Genomic DNA, 26,122 nt, shown 5'->3' on the forward strand with positions numbered 1-26,122 from the left:
GATATCTTCTATAACAGACGCGATGGCGGAATCTACACATGATGTTTCATAAACAATGTTCGGGAGGACCACGTTCAAATAATCAATCAAATCAACTTGTCATCAAACAATAGCCTACCATGTCTAACGTAACGTTACCCTATCAACATGAGAGGAAGCATATTCACTCTGTCAACTCACCTAACATTCCTTGACAGTTTTTCAGCATCCCTCCACCACCCCAACTCCTCACTCTTGGCTTGTTCTTTCACAGCCAGGAATACGGGGTAATACTCTTGGTTCGGGCCAAATACCGAGCTATCTGACTTATTTTTTAAGTGTGAACTCGTGAAATCTCAATTCTCCACCGGCAGTCATCTTTGTAAACGAATTCAACCCAAGCGCTCTTTGGTGACGCGGATGACTGTTGATCATCTGTCCATCATCGTATAAAGCTCGCCCTGACAATTTGATTGGTCCGAAGAGATCTGTACCGAACATAATTACTCCACAACGGATCAAGTCCAGACCGAACTTCCCGACCACAAACATTTTTGGTCGGGAAGTTCAGTCTGGACTTGATCCGTTTCGGTCTGGCATCCAGGCTAGTTATATTGTATAATTCAGTCATAGTACAGTATTTGCATTTGACAATATTAAATTAAAATATTCAAAACGTTATTTTAAAATGTAATAAATTCAATTCTAATACAATATAATTGTATATTTTAATATTAAAATTGAATATATCATTCTATTCTATATTCAATTTTATTTTTTCTGCAGGAAATGACAGTGCTTTGTCTGAGAACAAGGTTTCTTTTGAATGATCATAATTGAGTTTGTGAATTTGTGACATTTATACGCAAGGCCGATTGTGCCATAGTGGGTCTGAGACTGAGGGACTGCTGTCCCTATCTCTAAAGGTGATGGTAAATCTCTCTCTCTCTCTCTCTCTCTCTCTCTCTCTCTCTCTCTCTCTCTCTCTCTCTCTCTCTCTCTCTCTCTCTCTCTCTCTCTCTCTCTCTCTCTCTCTCTCTCTCTCTCTCTCTCTCTCTCTCTCTCTCTCTCTCTCTCATCTCTCTCTCTCTCTCTCTCTCTCTCTCTCTCTCTCTCTCTCTCTCTCTCTCATCCTGTGAAGTGTGAAATACATCTCTGTGAGAGAGATAAAGCTCTTGTATTAAGGCTCTTTGCTGAACTGGAGAGTATTTACCATACAGCCTATATATCACTGGCCAGATACATCAAACCTCAGAGGGAGGTGGGAGGGAGAGAAAGGGGGGGGGGCTGAATAATTCCTCCTCTCCCTCGCTCTTTTTCTATCATGATTAATTATGGTGAGCTGAGCCTGACCAGCTCATTTATTGATTGACTTTAATGCCTGATCCCAAGGGATCGTATAAGCCGAGAGGAGGCTCAGTTCTCCCTTTTTTCTCTCTCTTTATCATCTTTATTTAAGTTTATTTCACTCTATCTGCTTAGTTTGTGTACTTGTCAGATGTGTACATGTTGTGAGATAAAAGGATGACATGTTCTCATCTGTGTGATTATGGCTGCTAATGTTTCATTCTGGAAATTGTTTCAGGCAGCACAGTTTCCAAATAAGAAATCACTGTCCAATTGCTTGTCTGTTTCTTTGGTAAAAAATTAAAGTGATAATTAAATTAAGTGCAAATATATTTTAATGTTTGTTGTTATTTATTTGTTGTTAATATTGTTGAATATAGAAAAATCATGACTTACTCTCTAACCAAGTAAGTCATGTTCAAAGAGTGACACCCTGTTCTGATGATTTGAAACATCAGACGGTGCTATTCGAGGACAAACTGAAAGAAAAAATGTCTCTTTCTTTGTTTCTTTCTCTCTTTTTTCCGCTAGATGACATCCACAGCTGTGCACAGAGCAGCGTTTATGCAGTGTGTGCGTTGGTGCGCTTGGAGTCTGTTTTCGGATCCTGAGGGCCCCGGAGAGAACGTGTGCCTCAACTTGCAGGGCGGTGCTATCCCCAACCCTTGGGGTGTCATGGTCTACTCTGCAAGCACACAGCAGGTAATGATTGAACACATACAAACACACACTGGAATAATAGTAATATCACACAATGTGCCACTCCCATGCGGGCTGTTTTAGAGTCCTTATGCAATGCCTCTAATCAGAAGGTTGCAATTAAATTAACAGTGGCAGACTAATTATGTAATTATACATTAAGAGTATAGTGCTTAAAGAAATACGACTCTATTGTGGCATTAATGGTACTGATTAAGAAGGAAGACAAAATAAGTGTAGTTAGCTTATATCACTCATGAGGACAACATTTGTGGAAACTCATGCAAGTCATAGTTGTAAGATCAGAGGTCAGTAATAATTGTCATGTGAGTGATAAGCGAGAATATTTGATCCTTCAGAAATCATTCTAATATGCTGATTTTGTGCTCAAGTAACATTTCTTATCATCAATGTTGAAAACAGTTGTGTCGGCTCATATATTTGTGGAAACCTGTGATATTTGTTCAGGATTCTTTGGTGAATAAAACTCAAAAGAACAGTATTTATTTAAAATATTAAATATAAATCTTTTGTAATATTCTAAATGCCTTTACTGTAATTTTTTATCAATTTAATGTGTCCTTGATGAGTAAAGGCATTAATTTCTTAAAAACAAACTTCTGACCCCAAACTTTTGAACAATAATGTATATGTTTGTTTCACTGGCATCTGCGTGCCAAGCCACCTCTTGCAGTAATCCTTCAGCGTCACAGATGGTTTTGTTTTATTCAGTCATAAGCCGAATGGGAAGTTAAACACTGTAAAAGTGTGACGAAACGTGCCAAGCGGAAAGTGCTGCATGATTGAGCTGAAATGTTTAATTTGGTCTACTTTTCTTGATGCATTTTGCTTTCAGAATAAAGCGTTTTATAGAAGAGCAACATTTTGAAAAATAAGAAAAAATCCAATAGATTTAGCTATTATTATTATTATTATTAGCTATAATTATTAGTTTTACATTTGAAATAAAGCGTACATCTAGAACTGATTATTCATTTCAGAAGATACTAAAAGAAGACCTCAGTGAATACAATCTATCAAAAGATAACTAATAACTAATAAATAATAAATGCATGTTGTAATATAATAAATAAATATAATACACTTTTAAATAATATATTTACATCTCAAATTGTATTGTACTAAGTAACATAGTAATTATTATAATTTGAAAATGGCACTTTTTATATAAAAAAGTTGAGACCTACTAGACCCTGGCAACTAGTTATTAAAGGAGAACTCCAGCGCAAAATGAACCTTTGGTCTAATTACACATTGTTACCTAGTCAACCATTATCTGAGATTTGTTTTCATGATTATCGAATGTAAATAGTTTTATCTCTAAAAACAGTTCAGCCTATAACGCTAGTATAACGCTAGTATATTGGGCATAGAGTAATGACAAATACAAATCGCTTGTTAATACCACTAACAAGGCTCAAAACACACTCGATCAGTCGATCAACGAAACGCCGATCCAAATGCGCTGAACTGTGTAGAATCTCATATGGTCCAGCGCATTTAGATCGGCGTTTCGTTGATTGACTGATCGAGTCTGTTTTTCAAAGATGGCTTCTGCTTGTATACGTGAAGTTGACTGTATGTATAAAATATCTTGTTATTAAACTGTCTGGACACTGTCAAAGTTCTCAATGCTTCGGTTTGAAGGTAGGGACCCTCATTATGCTACCGTGTTAGTGTGGGGCTATTTTGAGCCTTGTTAGTGGTATTAACAAGCGATTTTTATTTGTCATTACTCTATCCCCCATATACTAGCGTTATACTAGCGTTATAGGCTAAACTGTTTTTAGAGATAAAACTATTTACATTCGATAATCATGAAAACAAATCTCAGATAACGGTTGACTAGGTAACAATGTGTAATTAGACCAAAGGTTAATTTTGCACTGGAGTTCTCCTTTAATATCCAGCTCATTTCAGCACTTAGTCTAATCAGTCCTGAACAAAATTATTACATGATATTCTTCATTATCTGAAACTAACCCAGACACCCAGGCAGCTCAACAATGTGTCCATGTTGTCCTCAATGAGACTAACCGCTAGAACCATCATAACCGTTTTATTAGCCCGTTAGCTGTCTCCCCAATTGTACTAATATCATATTAAAGTCGATTAACATGATTAGGAAAATGTGGGCTGCAGCTCTTTCACCATGGCAACTTTCCCAGGCCATATAGTTACACAAAGTGCTCCATCAGTGATGAGGAATACATTTAGACTGAATGTGTGAGGATTTCACACTCTAGAGGTCATACTACCTGCTTGCTTGGGTTTGTGTGGAAATATGAAGACCAATTACATTGAGCTGAAGATTATGTTTATGTCATACATTAGCAAAGAGGTTATTTAAAGGTCAAGTGTGTGACCTTTAAAATACCCTCCACCCAAAACTAACGCCATTTGAGGAGCCCATTTTGCTGTGTTGGGCTGGTTGGGAGCAATCAATCTTCAGATGGCTTATTTATAGTTATGAAGAATTGAAATGATAAAAAAATGACACACTTTGGTTTTAATTAGGAATGAAAAAGAGATTTAATTGTTTAAACTAGGCAAAACTAGGTTGAACAGTTGAAAGAAAATAAACAAAGTACTTAACATCTGGTAAACATTCATGAGTACAGTCCCTTGAAAGAAAGTTTTGCAATTTTCTCACAGACAAATTCAGGAAAATGTGTCATCAAGTTCAAGTTTTCATCTAGTGTGGAAGGAGCTCCTTGCAGCACGACATTAAAAGTGAGCCACCGGGAAACGTCGCCATCTAAGAAGTTACTTTCAGCATCCCAAGGTGAGTTAGGGTTTATTGTTGTTTTTCTGCTCAGATGTGAGACCTTTCATTTTCGCCTTGTGCGGATTTACAAGGCTGTGTGATGCCCCGACCTGAGAAGTAATCAAAGAGACTACAAAGAAATTAAACATTACTCTCAGTGGAAGGTCTGCATTCAGTGCTGCTACATATCCAGACAATTGTCTTGCATTAGTCACAGAAACACATGCGGTTTAAAGTTATTTGCGAGAATATACTTTTTTTTTTGTCTCTTTACTGACTATTTAAATGTGCAGTGTAAATAAGCATGTGAAGCTTCAGATTGCTCAGCTGTGTTGGTTGAGTTGTTGTCAAAAAAATCTGTTGGAGTGTCATACCTGTCCATCTAGTGATGTACAAAACGGGTTGTTTCCTGGCTTTATTTAAATAGGAGGTTAACAATAATAAGATCCTCCAAAAGTTCTTACATTTTAGATTCTTCACCGGGCATACAATACCATTCAAAAGTCTGGAGTCAGCAAGAATTTTTTTTTTTTTAATTCAGCAAGGATGCATTAAAGGAATAGTTCAACCAAAAATGAATATTATATGGATACCTTTCTTACAAAAATCCATCGTTTCGCTTCAGAAGGTCTTTATTAACCCATTACTTTCATGATGGATGGATGTGGTTTTTGGAGCTTCAAAAACTCGGGCACTATTCAATGCCATTTATAAAGCTTGGAAGAGCCAGGATATTTTTAACTCTGATTGTGTTTGGCTGAGAAAAGAAAGTCATACCTAGGATGGCTTGAGGGTGAGTAAATTATGGAATAATTTTCATTTTGGGGGGAACTATTCCTTTACATTGATGAAAAGTGACCGCAAAGACATTATTAATGCTATAAAAAAAAAAAATGCTGTTTTTTTAAACTTTCTATTCATCAAAGAGTCCTGAAAACAAATACATATCATGAGAAGCAAATAATTTCTGAAGGATCATGTGACACTGAAGACTGCTGAAAATTCAGCTTTGCCATCACAGGAATAAAGTACATTCTTCACAAAAGCCCTAAAATATGTCTACTAAAATATGACTCGAAAGAGTTTATTTTCAATGTTGTAAATAGAGTAGATATATTAAGAAATATTGTATTTAAAAAGTATTATATATATTTAAACATATTTTTTATAAAGCTTATTCAGTCTTTTCGTCCTTGACTGTCAAGTATTATGTACTGTTTTCCCATAAACAGAATTGTGAATAATGTAAAAATTCTGTAATGAATTGTTGTGGATTTGATCCTGAATAGTTTGAAAAATAGTTGTCATGCCCAAGTGAATCACCCCTAATATGTTAGGGGGAAATAATTACAAAATTAATTACTACTAATTACTTCTCCGTCACAATCTCTGCCTTCCAATTAAAAGGAGGTTTTGCATATCACTAATTTCACAGTTTCAGATAGAAATCAGCTCATGGTGGGTGAGATGTTTGGAGGTTGGGGCTCTGACCCACCAGCACGACTTCTGCAGTGCTGCTGTGCGGGTGAAATGTGCTCTGGTCAATTTGAATCTCTCAGGTTTTGCCAACTCATATAGTCAAGGGCAGAATGAAAGAAGACAGCAACATATGCTGGCTGTCTTCTTTCACTCTTGCTTCTTTTAACTCCTCTTCACTTGAGCTGTACCTTCTTGGGCAAAGAGGGCTGAAGCTTGTGGCCTGAGGGCCAGGCACTCTGCCAAGTCTGTCATTTCCCTACTCTCTTTTCTGAGGCATGGACTCCCTACATGCATGAATCTTCAAATGCCTTACCATCTTTCTATCTCTTATCCTGTCTATGAGATTTCTTCATTAGTATTAACGTAGCGTAGAACAAAGCAGAATTCAATTGAGCCAAATAATGACATTTTGACTTCTGTAGAGCTGCTTTATGGCTGATTCGAAATAGTTTCATAATTGATGAACTCAGCAATATGTCAATTCAATTGAATCAACATTGAAGTGAACTGAGCTGAATAGCGACACTGTTGTCTTCTGTAGAGCAGCTTATTGCTGATCAGTCCATGAACTTTGCACTATTATTGAACTGAACTGAATCAACACTGAACTGACCTGAGCTGAACAATGACACTGTTGTCGTCTATAGAGCTGCTTTATAGTTGAACTGAGTTTGACTGATAGTTGACTGTTGAACTTTGCAATATTGACATTATTTAACTATTAACTAAATAACTCAACACTGAACCAAATTGAGTTGAATGACACAAATGTCTTTTTAGAGCTGCATTACAATTGAAATTCTATTCATTTCATAATTCAGCGCTCTACAACATTAAAGGTTCATGAAACCCTAAACCCAGATTTCTGAGATTCTGAGTTTTGTGTGTTGAACATTATAGAAGTCAATGTTTCCATTTGTTAGTTTTGATTGTAGGAGAAGGCTAGTTCATTTTAAACCTTTTTGCACTATTTTCCTAGCCTCGGTGCCAGCTAGGGGTGGGAATCTCTAGGCACCTCACGATTCGATTCGATTACAATTCAGAGGGCTGCGATTCGATGCTAAAGCGATTATCGATTATCTGAATCTTTTTTTGTTGTGTGTGTGACTATAAATACTTTGCTTTAAAAGTACCAAGTAATGACCCATAAAAAATTTATAAAAATTATATTTGATTAACATTGTAAATAAATGTGTGCCTGAACTAGCAGCATACTTGTAGTAAATTAATAATATAACAATAACAAATTATAACAAACTTCAACATATTCTGAATCTCTATTAACATAAAATACGGATGTCCACGCATCACGTTACAGCTATCCTACCCGCTTTCTTCAGTGATTCCATGACTTCGGTTTTGGTCTTGTTGTAGAGTGTGGGGATCGCTGTGTCTGTAAAATATCTCCGAGATGGGACGTTGTATCTCGGCTCCAAAGTGTGCAACATAGCGCGAAAGCCCTGGTTCTCAACGACTGAATATGGACGCAAATCCTTGGCAATAAAAGTTGCAATTGATTGTGTAATGCGCGTGTCTCTCTGTTATGTGCACGCCACAGACAGCCGGGCACTGCACTTCCATGCTTCAGAGTTCCGTCTTTTGCGTTCCGTCAATATTACGTTATTATTATTATTATTATTATTTTTTTTTGAAAATCGATTTTTGGCATTTGTGAATCGATTCAGAATCGTCCACGTCCGCATCGCGATGCATCTAAGAATCGATTTTTTCCCCCACCCCTAGTGCCAGCCCGAACCCCGTCCACAACATTTTTTGGTCGGGAAGTTCGGTCTGGACTCGATCCGTTGAGGAGTAATTATGCTCGGTTCCCAGAAGGCCGAGCCAATCAAAATTGCCAGGGCGGGCTTTAATCGATGATGGACAGACGATATGTGGTTGCGTAATCACCACGTCATCAAAGAGCGGTTGGGTCGAATTGGTTTTCAACAAAGATGACTGCAGCTGGAGAATTGAGATGTTTAGATTCCGCTGTCGCGTCTGTTATAAAAGAAATCGAAAGCGCATTCATTTTAAAAGACGAACAGAGAACCGCAATCAAGGCATTTGTCGGCAGATGTGTTTGCTGTCCTTCCTACGGGATTCGGCAAAAGTTTAATTTATCAGCTGGCTCCGATGGTTGCTAAGAAGATGGTACGCAATGAAAACCAATGGAAGGGATGGGCTCACGATCTCTTTTCTCTGAAGCCTCAGATGAACACGCTTCTTCAGCCTGGTCTCTTTCGTCGTCTTTCCATTTTTTTTTTTTAAATCAGTCATGTCGCATTGCAACCGTGTTATAAAGTTGAGACAAGGCCAACAAATGCGAGAAGATTTATTTTCTTTATTGTCGAGATCTAACGTTAATCCTAAATGGAGAAGTATTCGTAAGTATTCGTATATACTTACACCTTTTGTATTTCTCTCAAAAATGCTATTCGTGCTTGTAAGTACTCCGCAAATTCTTAAATTCTTTTTTACAACACCGGCAAAGATCGTTTACACTCATTAATTTACTACTTCTTCCAGCGTGCGTGCAGTTGAGCTCTGTTGACAACTAGGTCTATCCAATTGAGTGCAGAGTTTTTTTTCTTCCTGCTTCGGCTAAGACACGCCTCATAATCAAAGCCCTATACATTCTGCCTAGAATACGAGTATGACGAAGTCAGGCTACTATTTTCCACTTCCAATAAATCAATCTTCGTGTCAACGTCACGGGATGTGATGTTTTCTTGTAACATATACATTGATATGTGTCTCATAATTATTCATGAGACTGTGTGTCCTTATCCCATTAGATTGAGAAGACGCTTTTCTTAATTATTCATGACACGTTGACAGGCACTTCAAACAGTGAGATCTCATACAGTTAATGGATCAAAAACGGGTGTTTGTTTCTGCTTCGCATAAGTTTCAATAGATCCCGAGTCTTCGACACAAACGCAATCCACACCGTGAGTGTAACCGGTCTTTTTGGCCCTTTAGTCAATCAAACAGCTTTAAAAACGCACAGGTGGTTTCATGACTCTTTAACACTGTTTATTGCATTGAAGCTGCTTTGAAACAATCTTTGTTGAATAAAGCGCTATGTAAATAAAGGTTACTTGACTTGACTTGACTTGACTTGACTTGACTTGACGTGACGTTAACATAACCCCCCAACTTTACCAGTTACCATTCAGATGGCTTATTCATAGATTTCTTTGCTTATTAATATGGTATTTTAATGTCAAAAAGACTTAAAGGCTTTGCCTTTAAATGATTAAAAACAAAGCTGTTAATATTTCATTAAGTCTGCATCTACCTTATCAACTTCTATCATTTCTTTACAGCAGAAATGTACGTTGTTTTGATGCGTTGACTGTCAAAGAGCTGGATCTCAAGAAAAGGGTGCAGAGCGCGGGCAGCGATGATCGGAAATGGTTATTTTCTCTCTTTGATGTTGGTTGTTCTATCTACTACCAATGAACACTGATCAAACGCAAAAATATCGCCTGTGATTCTGCCCTTTAGCCAATCGTGCACAGTCTTTACAAATGCGTGATTTATAATGAATGCATGGCAGTGAGAACACCCATGCGTATTTATGAGGGCTGTTTTCGTAGTGCACATGTCAGCAGTTCGATTAGCCCGTGTGAATCACTGCCGACGTGGCAGCCTGTCCGTCCGTATTACGCAGGAAGTCAATCAAGATTTGATTGGTTCTGTCTCAGGAGATCTCATTTCTGTTTCTAATAACTTGGAAGTAGCTGATGCTGCCGATCAAACTGTAAATATGTGTGTTTAATTAATTGTAATGCAGTGTTTGATGTTATTTGTGATGTGATTTCTGAATGCATTTAGCTGTCAGTAAGAGAGCGAGGTATGAGATAATTGGTCATCACTTGTCTTTCCCTTCTCTGTTCTGTCATTTGAGGATTAATGAGAAGAAATATATTGCAGAGTTTGAAAAAACTCTCAAAATTTGATTAAAAAGGTGAGAGTGAAAGTTACACATGCAGGAGGGTGTGAAGAAAGGAGAGGAAGTGTAAATAAGAGGGGAGGGTGTCGGAAAGTGAGTGAGAGGGAGAAAGAGAGAGAGGAAGAGTGTTGGATGGGGTGATGAGTTCACACATGCAGCAGAAACAGATTGAGCATCAGACGGAGGCATGACTGAGAGACTTGTTGTCACTCAACAGTGTGGTCACCTTCACTCAGCAAGGAAACGCCACCACACACGCAGACACATCTCTGAATGTCCTCTGTGACTGTTCCAGTACAGAGACTGTACAGAATGTGCAATCATGTATATAGATGATGCTATTTTAGTGTCGTTCAGAGAACGCATGCCATTCATTTCTGAATATTTAAGAATATTCTGTAGCTTGTTGAGTCAAATCAAGACACCTTTTTTTATATAGCACTTTATACGATAAATATTGTTTCAAATCAGCTTTATAGTGATAAACAGGAAAACATTGATCAAAAAGTCGAGTATGGGTACTTGTTTAAGTATCCATACTAGTAGTGTTTGGGCGATATGGATTTTATATGGATAGATCGATTACTGTTCAAAAGTTTTGGTATTAAATACTTTTATTCAGCAAGGATGCGTTAACTATATCAACAGTGAAAGTAAAGACGTATAAAACTACAAAAAGGTTTTCATTTGAAATATTGTTCTTTTGAACTTTCTATTCATCAAAATATCCTGAAAAAATGAATCACGGTTTCCACAAAAATGTTGTGGAACTGGTTTCCACTGTGATAATAAGCATAATAATGTTTCTTGTTAACTTAAGACATAACAGATAAGTTTTGTGTGAATACTCGCCAAGACAGATATTTAGAAAAACTGTAATTCTGTGTAAATGTGTATAACGGGATCGCGCTGTCTGAGCCGTCTTTGTGCGCACGCTTTGGATCTGTCAGTTAGCACGAGTAAGATAGTTTTGTTTACATCAGCATGAGTATGAATATCACATTTCACTGGTTCAGACTCATGTCATCGAGAATTCGCTGTGCATATTCACAAAGTTGGAGTGCTGCACTTCAAAACGATACCAAATGTGCTGAGGGGAAGGACCAGTCGCCGAGAAGCGAGCAGAGTAAAACGTCAATTTTCATGCACAAGGGAAAGGTACTCATCTCAGAAAATGTAAAAAAAATAAAAATAGTGTAAGATGTTTAATTGCTATTTTGAGCATTGGGATCGCTAGAAGAGGGCTTAACAAGCTCATTTTTGTGGAAACCTCAAATTCACCCAAAAATTTATTTATTTATTTATTTTTTTTCACCTGTTTTGTCTCTAGCTCATGATCAGCCCGTGTGCATTCCAACTCATTTTGCCAGCACCCCTATAGCATATATATAGTGCCTAGAATAAGTGAACACACCCATGCTAAAGTTGACTAAAAAGAGGAATAAAAAAACATCTTTTGGAAATTGATCTTGGCCTTTAAAAATTAAAATATGCCTGTCTCTATGGGAATTTAACATAGGGGTGTCCTGACTTATGCACCCTGTATTTTAAAGAAGAACATTTATTTATTTACGATACATTATTCATTCACAAAGAAAATTTGGTTGGAGTTTTCCTCATTTTTTAAATTAAGACCAATTTCCAAAAGATGATTTTTTTTATTCCTCTTTTTAGTTAACTTTAGCATGGGTGTGTTCACTTATTCTAGGCACTGTATGTATATGTTGCATTTGAGAAAAAAATAAAAATGCACCCTTAGGGTCGAGGTTAATTAGAGTATCTCATTAGATCCCTCTGATTAATAGAGAGATTAATTATTAAGGTTCCCTTCACAAACTCCGAAAACCATCAGGTAGGTTTGATATCTGTTGTTCCAGACAGGAAGGTGATCCAGCTGACAAAGCACACCAGGGTGGCTGAGAGGATGTTCTCCTTAAATAAAAATCCATCCAGAACATTTACTCAGTCAGGGTTTTGGGAAGTCACAATAGCCTTAAGCGCAAGCCCCCTCAGGCTAGTTAACCAGGGGTTTCACACTAAATGGATGGACATGTCAAGAGTCTCACATTCAATAAAAAGCCAGAACATTAGAGAGCTACTCCTTGGAATTGGAAACCATATAATATGTATATATTAAAATTTTAAAGGAGGACTGATTTATGTGCACTTGTTTGTTTCCCCTATTTTCAATGTTGAGCACAGATGGTTTAGCACATTCTGTCAGTGTTGCATCATTTCTGTTGGTGTCAAATCCCAAGAGTCCAATTTCAAACTCTCACAGGATTTCACTGTTGTCAGGCGCTTATCTTATAAAAATCAGTTACCAAAAACAAGACTGAGTCATAAAAAGTGTCTGGTTTAACATAAGGCAGATTATGACCTTCTCATCCAAGCATCTGGTAATTGTGTTTGAAGAGGTTTAGATCAGATGAAGGAGCACAAATGCACAGCAGTCATTGCAAATGAGAATCTGTCATTGAGCTTCCTCAGACTCTGACCCTGTTTACACCCACTATTAACATTCGCCTGGGGTGATCCGATCACAGGTGTTCAGATGAGATGATCGGCAGTTACACCTGGTTAGTAATGTGTGTCTCTTGTGATGCATTAAATTAATGATAAGGGTCAGTGAAGACTTTACATTTTTACAAATAAATGTTCTTTTGAACTTTGTATTAATCATAGAAATAAATAACATTTTAAAGAAATATTAAAATATAGAACAGATATTTTAAATTGTAATATTTCACAGTTTTAATGTATTTGGCCAAATAAATGGAGCCTTGGTGAGAAAGACACGTCCTTCAAAAAAAAAAAAAAAAAAACGTACAGACCCCTAACTTTTGTACGGTGGTGTACATCACTTATTAAAAGAGTGTTCTTCTGTGTTAATTAAGCACAAAATCAGAAGAAGTAAAAATAAATAAAAAATCAGCCAATTTATCTCAAATAAGCGTATTTTTTCATCTAACGGCAAACATTTTTATTTATTTTACTTGTTCCTGCAGTCGCTTCGTCACATTATTTGTAGTCCTTTCAAAGCCTTAAGCTTAACGCCCATGTTTTATTTTTTTTATTGACAGGTGAGTAGGTGGCCAATTGAAGCTGTACGTGACACATACTTGTACGATGTGGTCATGTGCATTTTTAATAACATGAATCATCAGATAAAAACAATTATTTAGATGCTTTTTAGAGACTGATGTTAATTCGGGGTAAAAACAGCGTCTCTGTGAGATCTTTTGTATAGTGGCATATAGAGCTGAGCTCATTATCTGAACGAGGGAATGATGTTCTGTTCACTGAGACTCTGACCTCATCTCTCGCCCAGCCCAGGACCTTCTACCGCTGCCAGGCTTACGTGACAAATGTGATTCATTCAGTGGGTCATTCAGGCTGTCTTTACACCATGAATGCAAATGAGCAGTCATTGGCCAGATAGCCAAAGGCCCTGTCACAAATGCCACCCTGAGTCCTAGCAGTCTACATTTTGGTGACATAATGCGGTGTAGACTGGAATAGTAATCTGCTATGGACAAATGGGACTCATGTTCTCATGGTCTTCACTGACACATGGCTTCACGGCCATTGTAGGATTAAGGAATGTAATGAAAAATAGAAAATGTGTAGTTGCATGGTTTTGAGTTAAAAACATTTTAAATGGGCATAAAACGGTGATCTAAATGAAGTGGCTTCTCGAACAAGAAAAAATGTTGGTGATCCGTCTGGAATTGATTGGATGGTTGTGGTTTGCTATTGCTGGGATGTCATGTGAGTGACAGGTTGTCCCGCCATCGCGCCAGTAAACACGTCATCAGGGAAGAGAAGAGATGTTGTTGCAAGATGAAGGGGAAGTTACTTTTATTAAAGAATTTGAGGGCAAATGTATTTTTTTTTAAGTAATGGTGTGCATGAATAAACCATTTAGAATAAATACTGCTACATCCCAAAACAAAAGAAAGAAAAATGTGACTTTATGGTGACTTTAACCTTGAATCATTTAACAATATTTATCCATTGCCATACGAGTCATTTAGCAATAACTCAACTCAATGTGACATTATTTAACAATTTGAATCCTGTTGTGAAGGAGATATTTCAGTTTATGCAAATATGAACAATTGAGGAGCAAGTGAGTGTTTGAAGTTCTCTAATTTTTATTTTATTTACTTGACTTTCAGATGAACGCATCTTGGAGCCGACGGCTTCGACGCTGCAGTCTTCACGCGGCCCAGCGGTAAGTCACTCGAAATCTTCACACTCTAAAATTCTCCTGTTCTCTCCCAGGGTGCAGTTTGCTTCCTTGTCACCAGAATGGCAGCTGTTTTAGAACAAACTCTGCTGTACCCCAACTGTGATTTTGTAACGTCTCTGAGAAACTGCGCTGGAAAGAATCAGAGCAGCCTTATTGCCGTGTTCTGCTGACCCAAGCACATGGGCGCTGGTTTCTGGGAGTTACGGCAGCATTGCACCATGAAAGCTTGAGAAGTCATAGGGTGGGTTTGCAAACTGAAGACAGAAGAATTGAAGGCCAGGATGGAGAGTGTACCACTGTTCTTCAGATAGCACACTGTGTTAACTTTTATCACTTCCCACAGTCACACAAGCGGTTCACGACCCCTCTTCAACTGCTGATCTATGAGGTGTACAAATATACCAAGCCAACTGCCAGTTAACATTTTTGGTCTGTTCATTTTAAAGGATGGGGCTTGATTTGATTTGATTTGATTTCAGATTCAGTTTGATACGGTTTTGATTTTAAATTGATTTGATCCGATTGTATTTTGATTTGGTTCTTTTATTTTATTTTATGATTTTGATTCGTTTTTAATTGCTTTGATTAGATTCTATTTAGCTTTGATTTCATTCAGTGCAATTCAATTAGATTCCAGTTTGATTTGATTCAGTGCAATGCAATGCAATTTGATCTCGTTCTAATTTGATTTGATTCAATTCAATGTGATTTGGATTTTACTTATATATAATTTTAATTTTGAAGATTCAGTTTGGATTTGATTCAATTATTTTTTGCTTTGTTTTGATCCAATGTGATTCGATTTGATTCAGTTTTGATTTGGATTTGAACTGATCTGATTCACTAAAAATATCCAGTTCATAAGAATCTTTTTTTTTTTAATTGGATTACACGTTTTTTTTTTTTTTTTTTTTTTTGTATGCAACCCACAAGGTCAATCCAATATAAAGATGATTCTTTGCATCATTCTGCAGTCTATTTTTGTTTCACAGCCAGTACAGACTGAAAACTTGCATTAGTGTGCTTCACAAGTAGAAACATGTCAAAATATTAAAATGACAAGATTAAATACACACACTAAACATTAAGAGTTGCTGCATATGCAAAGTGCAATCAAAATCAGAACAAATATATTACACATACTTGCTCAAAATTCCCCCAATTCAAATTCCAGGGGGAAAATGTATTTTTAAAGATCTTCAGTTACAAGAGAAGTAAAAAAAAAAAAAAAAAAGAGTTAAAAAAAGAGAGAGAAAAATGTTTACTTATAGGCAAAATACTGTGTAAATGCAGTCGGGTTATTATTTGCACCTTAATACCTGTATAAACTCCCTCCATTTTCAGATAGTGTATTGAAAGTGTCTCTGTCCGTAAAAAACGATTTTGTTAGCTCGCAAACAGAAATATGTTGGACCTAAATTGCTCTGGCTTTCTCTCTCTTCAGTAAAGCCTGATTTAACACTTCTGCTAAACAAAAGAAAACAAAGCAGATGCTGTCAGACCTTTAAGACCCTTTAAAATATCCAGTGACACTTCCTAGGCTCCACAGCACAGAAGGATGGATCTGGTCTGCATCGATTTTGGTACGGCACTAATTTAGAGGGACACCAATTTGGAAAGGTTGATTCAAGTGCTTTTTTCAGCGACCCTGCTGCCTTTGTTTGTTCAATAAAGCCTGAGTCCCTCACTTTGTCTGAAAATGTTGTCAGGGCTGTGGCACATCTCTGTGATTGATGGGCTTCTCCGTCTCGTTCTCCAAATCTCTCTCTCTCTCATACATGGATTCAGAGTAGCATGCACAGACTGGTTTAGTCATTTTGCATCCAAAAAGGAAAGATAATGCATCAGAACTTGTAGCTTTGTTCTCTGATATCAACCCCATGGCTTTCATAAATGTTTCGCACACATTTAATGTGATGACACATACACATAACTTCCTTACTCATTAGGCGTTTTAAGGCATTATACATGCTTTATCTGTTTATCTACATATATGTATTTGAATATTTTGCTTTTTTTTGTTTGTTGTTGCTTCAAAACAGTCTTTAACGTTGTGATTTATCTTGGGACTGGCATATTTGGTTGATAACTTGGTTGATCTCTCTATATTGAGTAATATTTTGAAATCCTCATGGGGAAAAATGAATGGACAAAATACTGGAACCAAGGCTGGAAAAAGTAGGCAATAACTGTTCTGCTCTATTAATGCTCATGGTTTCGAAATAAAACCTTCAACAAGCACATTTGGATGCGATGTTCAGGTGTACAGTACCTTGTTCCGTTTCTGACTTATTGTGCTCTAATGCACAAGGCCTGAAAAATGCCGTCCAGCGATTTTCCGCACGTCCCATATATCAGAGTTAGTTAGTTAAAATACTCACTTTAGATGCATGCTCTCACCCTCTATTTATAGTTAGTGCTTTTTAAAAAGGGCCCTTCTTCTCTCTATCTGTTTCTCTCTCTCTCTTTCAGACACCGCTATGCCTTCATTATTGATTTCATGTTTTTTAGTATGCATGAAAGTGAGTGTATGTCAAACAAGAGCTGGCTTTGTGAATATCGACGTTCGTGATTTTTATTCTGGCCTTGTGCCTTTTCTGTTGGCAGTGTGTCTTTCAGTAGTTCTCCTATCACGTGGATCTGTCTGTCTTCCCTCTCCCTCTGTTTTCTTACTTCCCTTTTCTTAGTGATGGGTGTAATTCATTGAGTCATTGTAGTGAGAGTCATTTGTTTTTGTGTCTGCTGTCAGTTGAGGATCACTAATATTGTTGATCTCCATCAAGGCAGCACAACAGTGAACTCGTTGAACACGTGGGGTCAAATATAATGCATTTAAAAAATATTATATTATAAAATGTAATCATTTACTTAGCCCTGAATTGGGCAACTGCAATTTAAGAGTAACATGTTAAGTTGTGATTTGTACACATTTTAATTTACCATTGGGATCAGTTCCATCGTGAACCATTTAAATTTCTTTTTATAAAAGATGCTTGTATTCAAAGTGATGTGCAATGCAACGTAAGTGACCTAAAGAGACTGTAACACGAGAAGTGCTGCATTGCAAAGTTTCAAGGGGTTCACAAACCCGCTATTGGAAAGTCGTGGTCTAAATTCATGTTATGTGGTCAGCTGATCAGTCAGTCCTGGGCACAGTGAGTTTCAGCTGATCGGGACTCACTGTAGTCATGCGTTTAGGCATTATTGGGGTCAGTGAGCCATGAATCTATGCTGTATTGGGGTCAGTGGAGAAATGCTTTTAGGCTGTACTGGCTGTCTGTGATTTAGGCTGTATTAGAGGCAGTTGAGTCATGAGTTTAACACCACTGACCCCGTCACAGTCATCCAGTCCTGTGCTATACAGATCACATCACACAGCCTGGGAATCCATCAGCCTTTCTTAAGGGCAGAGGAGTGCTCTACTCAGCAAATGATGCAAACTAAAGTCTGTACAGATCTCGGAGCATTAGCACTGCAGGAAGACTTTTAAACAGTAATATCTGACTAAATCTGATTAAAAGCGGCACAGTTACATCACCACTGCCTTAATGTGTTTATGTAGAGAAGTATTGGAGAGCTTTTTATAATTCCGATATGATTTCTTGTTGCTAGCTGTAAAACAGGGATGCAAACTTATAATGTGCATTTGAAAATGCAACATGCACCATCTATTTCCCAAATTTGTAATGAGTATCATTTATTAATCTGTTCTGTTGTTAGCAAAAATGTCTTATCTGCCAAAATAAAAGATCCATGGTTTAATAACAGTAAAACGCAAAGAAATTAAGACGCGATCAATGTTAGTTTTTTACTGTTGGTCTGTAATAAAGTAAATGTATTATTATTTTTAAAAACTATTTTTTATTTTACAGTGCAGTACAATTATAACTATAGTAATACATGTCTTTATTTGTTTTTTTATTTATTTAATAAAAATGTAATATTTGTTATTATAATATTACATATTCATTATTATTATTATTTAATAAATTATATTAAACATAATAATGAGTTTCATAAAAATAACAGTGTGAATGTTTCAAATGTTTTAAGACCACATTTTAAAGCTGATATTTCATAATTTTTTTTTATTAAAACATAAACTTACACTGCAAGATATGAACCTTTTTTTGGAGAGGAATAAAAATCTAGATTTTCACTACAAGGACAGTTCGCACATCACTCTTTCTTCTACTAAAGTGAAATGCTGGTTTACTCTTGAAAAAACTTAAACTGAAAAAATCCATATGAAAAATCAGATATTTAGTTCAGAAATTGATGACTGCGTTAGAAAACATTCATACAAGTTTATAATGTTACTTACTTTAGTTATTTTAACTACAACAGCGACTCAAGTTAGGAGCTCGAGGCAAACAGGAACGGTGTAACATTCACAGTGAAATTAGGGCTTGTATGAAAATATGTGCGTAGCTGCACCCAAAGCTGGATTTGTCACATTTATACCTAAACAGGTTTCTAATTTCATCCTCCTTTTGTGTTGGCTGGATGTTGGCATTATGTAGATGCCAGCTGCGGGGGATTGCCACACCGTCAGATGCTTTTGCCCGTTGTTTTGTGTGATAAATATGTATTAATTTTTTTCCTTCTTTTTTTTTCCTCTTTTCTCTGTTTCTGTTCTTCAGCTGTCTCTCTCTCAGCTGGTTGCGACTTCACGCTACCCGACCATGAGCCACACGGTGGGGTCTCCATGGCAACAACAGCTCCCCTCTCAGCTCTCTCCCTCCCCGATGGCATCGGCCCACCAGCTGTCACATGTCGTAAGCTTTCCACCCACATATGCACACACACACACTCAAACCAATACAGAAATGTATATACACTCTTTTAAAACAAAGCACAGAGATACATTCATGCAAAGGAATAAAACACCTACACTCAAAACACATGTGGCATTGATGCTTTAAAGAAAAACACACATACATTTCCTCAGTAAACACACCTATACACCACAAAAACCACACCAAACTTGTCGATAGCAGCAGGAATTTCATACAAAAATATTTTTTACACGATGGGCTACAATTGTTCACTACCATTTTGCAGGTTCAAAACTTTGCTGAATCAAACTGCAAAATAAAACTTTCCCATCTAAGAGCACCATTAACTGTCCCATCAGTTTGACGAAATTAGCTGCTTTATTATCATGCCAGGTTCAGTGGGTATATGTCACTAAATTGGAAAATCCTGTAAATGAGAGATTTATCTCATAATATCTCCATCAGTGATCCACCGAGTTGGTTCACTTCAGCTCTGAAATGCATTCATAGGATACATGATTAACATAAGAAGTCAAGTCTTTAGTGTGACATGATCATTCAGAAATCATTCTAATATGCTGATTTGATGATTGATTGTTTATAAATGTTGAAAGCAGTTGTGTTTCTTAATATTAGATCTTTTTTTTTTTTTTTACTGTCGTTTTAACTACGCACTGTAAGACTTTTTCACCATTGGGCCGAATGGTTATTGTTGTGAAATTGTACCTAAGGTGTTATGAAATAAGGATTAGACTACATTTCCCTCATAATGTAGAAGCTGGCTGAACGTGATACTGCTTCTTTAGGGAAACCATTGAGTGAGCACATTATAGAGGAGGATTGTTTAACATAGAAAGGTAAAAGTTCCCAGGCTAGCTACAAAGAAAATGTATACGGATATTATGATATGAATTTTAACGTGTTAACTGGTTTAATGTACCTCGTGTAAAAAATATCCTGTATTAGATGTATCAGCACATCATTAGGTGTTCCACATCATTGTTAGCTAACCCAGCTGAGAAATCTGGGATGAGAACAGTTTGTAATGGTAATGTGCTTGTGTTATTTTAATGAGAGTACAGTCTGTTTAGATACAGCCTGCCCTGTATAAAGTAAAAGCATATCACATATTTTTCACGAGGATATCCACAGATATTATGCTAATTATGTGTGGGAGCATGTATGTTTATGCTGTTGCCTGTAGTCATGCGGTGCATTTAACTATACGATGCTTTGTTACCTCCTCCACAGTTGTTCAAGGCTGTTTGTGCCACACATGGGGTATTATGACAGCGATTAGGGAGGAAATTTCTGCTATGCTCGACTTCCTGCATGCTAGTCATATCATTTCTAGGACTCGCTCATTTTGTAATTGTGTTAAATTAATAATTTTTTTCTTTTAATTAATCGCCTCTTCCTATCTTCAAGGTAGAGATTCAAATCGTTCTCTGGTTTCAGATGGATAGATTCATAAATGTCACAAAGCATTATGAACATCCTGTGCTGTATACTGCTTTTAAAACAAATGCAGAATGTTGAAATTCACGTGCAATTTGCCTGAATTGCTACGACTGTGTTTTTAAGTAGACCACTTAGTTATACAGTATATGTGTGTGTGTGTGTGTGTGTGTGTGTGTGTTTAGTGTGCAATGCTTGGATGTGATTTTGGATGCATATACCAGCATGCCACATCTACATCTAGGCCTAGATTTATTCATTTTGCAGACACAAATGCAAATGAGGATTGCTACCACACAAGCAATTCATCAAAAGTGGGCAGTGACATTAAAAGTGCAATACAACAAGCTAATGTTTGCCAGCAAAAAAAAACAAAAAAAAAACAAGGTAGTAGATTAGTATAATATACAGTGCACTGCTGTTTAAACATTTGGGGTCTGTACGATTTGTTTCATGTTTTTAAAAGAAGTCTCTTATGCTCACCAACGCTGCATTTATTTGATCAAAAATAAAGTACAAACAGTATTATTGTGAGATATTAATACAATTAAAGTTTTTATTTATTTATTTATATATATTTAGAAATGTAATTGAATCTTGAGATGGCAAAGCTGGATTTTGTAGGGGAAAAACTGTGTACCTTGATTCCCAGAAATTGTGTAAAGCCAGCCAATCAGATTAAAGCTTGTCTGATCAAGAAAATACTCAACGATTTTTCAGCAATATAAATCAGATGGCCAATGAACATATTTCTGGTGGCCCGTGGGTGTGTTGCCTGATGATAGGTACTGTTAGGAGAATAGAAAATGCTGTAATTCGTTTTTGATCAAGTCCTTGTGGAAGAGTTGTGTCTTCAGGCATTTCATAAAGAACTTAGAAGTTATTGTAGTGTGTTTGGGTTTCTGTTGGCTGTGGTGTGTCATTCTTTTGTGAAAGATTCCAACACTAAATGGTCCTGACAGAGTTTGTCTTTGAACAGCTGACCCCTTTGTTGTCTTGACTGACTTTTTTGCACATTTTAGGAGCTGGTTTTAGATTTGCTGATTAAATATTCTCAGTATGTTTCAGAAGATGAATTCTCAAAGAGAGAGACAAGATTTATGAGTCAAATCTTCATCAAGACCTCTGTGTTTTTGCTTGGTAGGATCTGTTCTTGAATTTCAGTCCAAAATGAATTAGTCTGTTTTTCTCTCTTTCCACGCATGTGTGTTGATTTAAATGGAATCAGGAGCGTCCAGTTGCCAGCAGCATCGCTCACCTGGAGATGAGTGTGCAGGAGAGAGAGGGAGACAGAAGTGAGGAAGAGGATGAGATGCAGGAGCTGACCTTCACCCCAGTGCATGCCCCTGTCATCACCCTTGGAACACACTCTGCTGGGTGAGAGACATGTAGACACATTAACAATTCAGCTGTACAGGAGCCATAATCTTCACTCAAGTTAATGAAGCAAATCTGTATTTGCTTCTGTACCTTTTTAATACTTTTGTACAGATGGTACTCAACCAGAATAAGACTTTTACCGCCGCCGTTCCCGCGGCGGTAAAATTGCGGGTGTGAATTTGCTGCCTTTGACCGCTAAGAGGCGCTACAATCGCAGACTTTGAAAAGTGTCAGTTTATTCTCTCTATTGCGTAATCTGCCGCCGCACCGCGGCTCATTGAGAAGGATTGAAATGTGGTAACAGATCAATTCAAGTGAAACATGTAGTTAAATGAATTCATATAATCACAAGACTGAAATTAAATGTAGGCCTAATACATTTAATAAATAATGAAAACATTTCAACACAAAACATTGCAATAGAAAAATATTAGGCTACATCAATGAGGCTTTGCAGGAGCAATGTCTCACCAGCGGACCGACGATAGCGCAGTGGACAACGCAACAGCACGAGCATCACGGAGCTTCAAGCGATGCGAGATCGAATCTCATTAGCTTTGGCTGACAGCGTTAAATGTTTTACCATTCTTGATGCTTAGATAGGTAACTGTTTATTGAAGTCAAGCGTTTTGTTTAATTATCAATGGCACATTACAACTAGGGATGTCCAGATCCGATCACGTGATCGGAAATCGGGCCCGATCACGTGGTTTCAGACTCGATCGGAATCGGACGTTACCTCCCGATCAGGACTCAGATATATATGTATATATATTCTCATTATTTTTTAACACATCTATAGTTATGCGGTGGCACAGAGTTAGACCCTTTTGACTCCACACAGAAACAGCAAACGCGTGCGGCATGACATCACTTTGTTGACATCACCAAAAGTGAAGAATTTATGTAATTTATTACTTGATTGTTCAAGCTACCTCACAGAAGTGCTCAACAGAGTTGTTGAATGTTAAAATAAGGTGAATTAAATAAAAAATAAGGAACATCCTGGATCTGTTTTTTCACTCTTCTTTTTTAAAAATGTATTATAGAAGTATCGGATCGGGACTCGGTATCGGTAGATACTCAAAATCAAATGACTCGGACTCGGATTCGAGGGCAAAAAAACCTGATCGGGACATCCCTAATTACAACATAAATTTGCTACTTTCCAGTAGAGCCGCTGCACAGACGACAAAACTGATGAAGAAAGAGTATCAGCCGATCGCGTCAGAAAATGAAAATGACGAAGCTATCTTTAATCTGCTAAATTATTTTGTGAATCATCCACGAAATTGAGATGACTGACATTGATACCCGCCATAGCAAAGGAATACATTTTTAAAAACAGATCCTGGACATTTCAAGGTTTAAATAAAGTGTCAGGGGCAGTTTATTTATTTAAAACAGGGTTGCATCAAGTTAGAGTTTATTAGAGTTTCTTAAGTAAGAAACAGAATCTTATTCTTGCGACATTTTAAATCTGTTTTGCCAAAGAAATTGCAGCTAAATAAACAATTAAAACAGTAGGCTAGTCTACAAAACGAAAATAGTTCAAAGCAACATAAATTAAGATCATGCGTTTTTCTTTGCTTCTCTCTCGTGCTGGATCTCTTTTATTTTAGTTTATTTAGTCTCCCTGCACTGCGCGCGCCGGGTCTCTCTCGAAATTAAACAAGATTTCAGGGTAAAACCCCATTATACAGCTGATAATACTGTAGTATGTCGCTGTGTGTCATCCATACAAATCACGAAAAAAAAAAACTGTAACAAATGATTGAGTCTTGCTTCAAACAGAATGCCTGGTTGAATTCACCGTACAATAAAACGAGGTGGATCGCGAATAAAAAGCTCTGTATCTGCGGCTCACTTGCATTCGTTTAGTTGGCAAGAACGCGTTTCGTCGATAGTTCATGTTTAGATAATGCCAGATTGTTGACAAACACACTAGGCTACTCAAACATGTTAAAATTCTACAAAACCAGTTGAAACAAATGGATTGAACACTTCAACTGAAAGTGTGTGTGTAACTCTTTAAATACAATACATAAAACTACAATATTTATAATTTAAGGGCCTACATTTGGACACATCGAGAGATTTATCTTTAAAAGTATTTTGCCTTTGCCTGGTCATCAGGCTTAGCTACTCTCCATATGAAAGACAGAACATTTAACACCTCCTGAACCCCCAACCCCCCACAGGCTATCTGAGTTTGAGACCGACTTAAAACAAAGAGAAGTCGGAATTCACACTTAATTCTAGACATAGCATTAAGGCTAGTAAAGTGTTGATAATGAAAGAATTTAATTATTTTAGGCTATGTAGGCTAATCTTTCTGTCATAAAAGTTTATTAATAAACATTTAATTATTTCAATAATTGAAGAAATAAAACGCTACCTCGGTTTGGGCCAGCTTTTTCCAAGCAAACCTAAATACAAAGGCATGTTCATTTGTTCAAACTCATGTTCATTTGTTGTCATGAATACAATGTTCAACTCAATGTTAAATTCCACGGGGATCTTTGGATCCTTACAACCAGGGTGCGCGATTTGTGAATTAGCTATTATTATTATTTTATATATAAATCTCGAACCACAGTGCTTGCTGCTGCTAAACTAAATAACATTTATATAATAATTATGAACTTAAATGAAACAATATCGCAACATATCGACAAATAAATTATCTGATCTGTTTTTACAATTTAATTCAGGGCGATTTAGCCTAGACTACATTTAATTATAGCGAGATTTTCACCCGTCCGTTCCTCATTGGGAAGCGCTCACATGCTAGCTAAACATGTCTGAGTAGATCCTCTGCACCTCTCGGTTTCATACGGATTACCTAATCAGATAACATTTATTAAATATTTAGACATTTAAAGGCTTTAGACATAGCCGATTTCTTATCGTGACTGAGCGGAGGCAAGTGGCTTTTGGTTCGTTTTTGTGACGCGCAGTTCCCGGAGACAGAGACGACTACAGATAAACTTTTGAAGACTCGAGGCATTTCTTTTTCTCTTGAATTTATTTTAAATTATATATTACCCCTGGCTCATTTTATTTATTTATTTATTTTTATATTTTATTATTATTACTTTATTTTTGCATTAGCCTACTTTATTTTTGTATTACTTTATAACTCTATCTTAGTGTTGTTCTTGTAGGTGAAACTGTTCTCGCTGTTATGTTTATTCAATAAAAAAATAAAAAAAAGATAAACTTTTGAATAAAAGTTTGAATATGAATCAAAGTTTACAGTTTTGAACGATGTAGGCTACTCTACTCTGATCTGTATGACTAAAAACTACGGAGTATAGCCTAAAGGGCCTAAGTTATTTTAGCTGTCTGTTTAGTTATGAGAAAAATAAATCAAAATGAACGCCCAGCCGCGTCTGTCGAACACCAATTCAACATGCCAGAATAAAACCCGACTTTAGAACAATGGATAGCGCCACTCGGCGTGGTGTGCCAAAATACTTAATTATAAACTTTAATATTTCATTCAAAATAATCTCAAAACGCTTTGTGACATTTTAAAAACCGTGCATGCATTAAGGCCACTGGAACCATGAACGTAACTGAAACTGGTTCTGATTATATTGTTTGTCGTTTAAACGTGCCTGTTGCATATCTTTACATTATATATTTTAAATGGTCTATTGGTGAAGTAATTTATAGCATTGATTACTGTGGAGGGAGGGGGGGATTAAAATAATTCAGCAGAAGCAGGGATGTTTAGACCAGAAGGAAATCCCCGTCCCCCTGGCAAATCGCACCTTGCTTAAAACCATACAAACTCTTTATAGGAACCAAAAAAAAAAAAAAGGCTATCCTGTATAAAAAATGTTTTGTTTGTTTGATTGTCTGCATTAATAATAGGCTATGACATGCATTAATAGGCTAATATAAAATGTACAATAGTCTGTTTGTTCGGGATTCGAACCCGTGTCATCAAAATGACCAGTACGTAAGTTCTACCACTCGGCCATGAATTTACT

General features: G+C 36.9%; 1 protein-coding gene across 4 annotated transcripts in view; it reads left to right on the forward strand.

Annotated features, from left to right (window-relative positions):
• Positions 1-26,122, forward strand: part of nphp4 (nephronophthisis 4) — a 151,896-nt gene that overhangs the window by 80,130 nt on the left and 45,644 nt on the right. For all 4 annotated transcript variants that reach the window (XR_013800428.1, XR_013800429.1, XM_079637271.1 and 1 more), the window contains exons 9-13: positions 1,858-2,028; positions 4,702-4,831; positions 14,432-14,487; positions 19,149-19,283; positions 21,970-22,118. Coding sequence is in view for 2 of the 4 variants with exons in the window: in XM_079637271.1 (XP_079493397.1) it covers positions 1,858-2,028; positions 4,702-4,831; positions 14,432-14,487; positions 19,149-19,283; positions 21,970-22,118 (641 nt within the window). In the remaining 2 variants the exon portion in view is untranslated. The remainder of the gene's footprint in view (positions 1-1,857; positions 2,029-4,701; positions 4,832-14,431; positions 14,488-19,148; positions 19,284-21,969; positions 22,119-26,122) is intronic.

The sequence above is a fragment of the Phoxinus phoxinus genome (genome assembly GCF_949152265.1).
Source record: "Phoxinus phoxinus genome assembly, chromosome: 15".
NCBI lineage: Eukaryota > Metazoa > Chordata > Actinopteri > Cypriniformes > Leuciscidae > Phoxinus > Phoxinus phoxinus.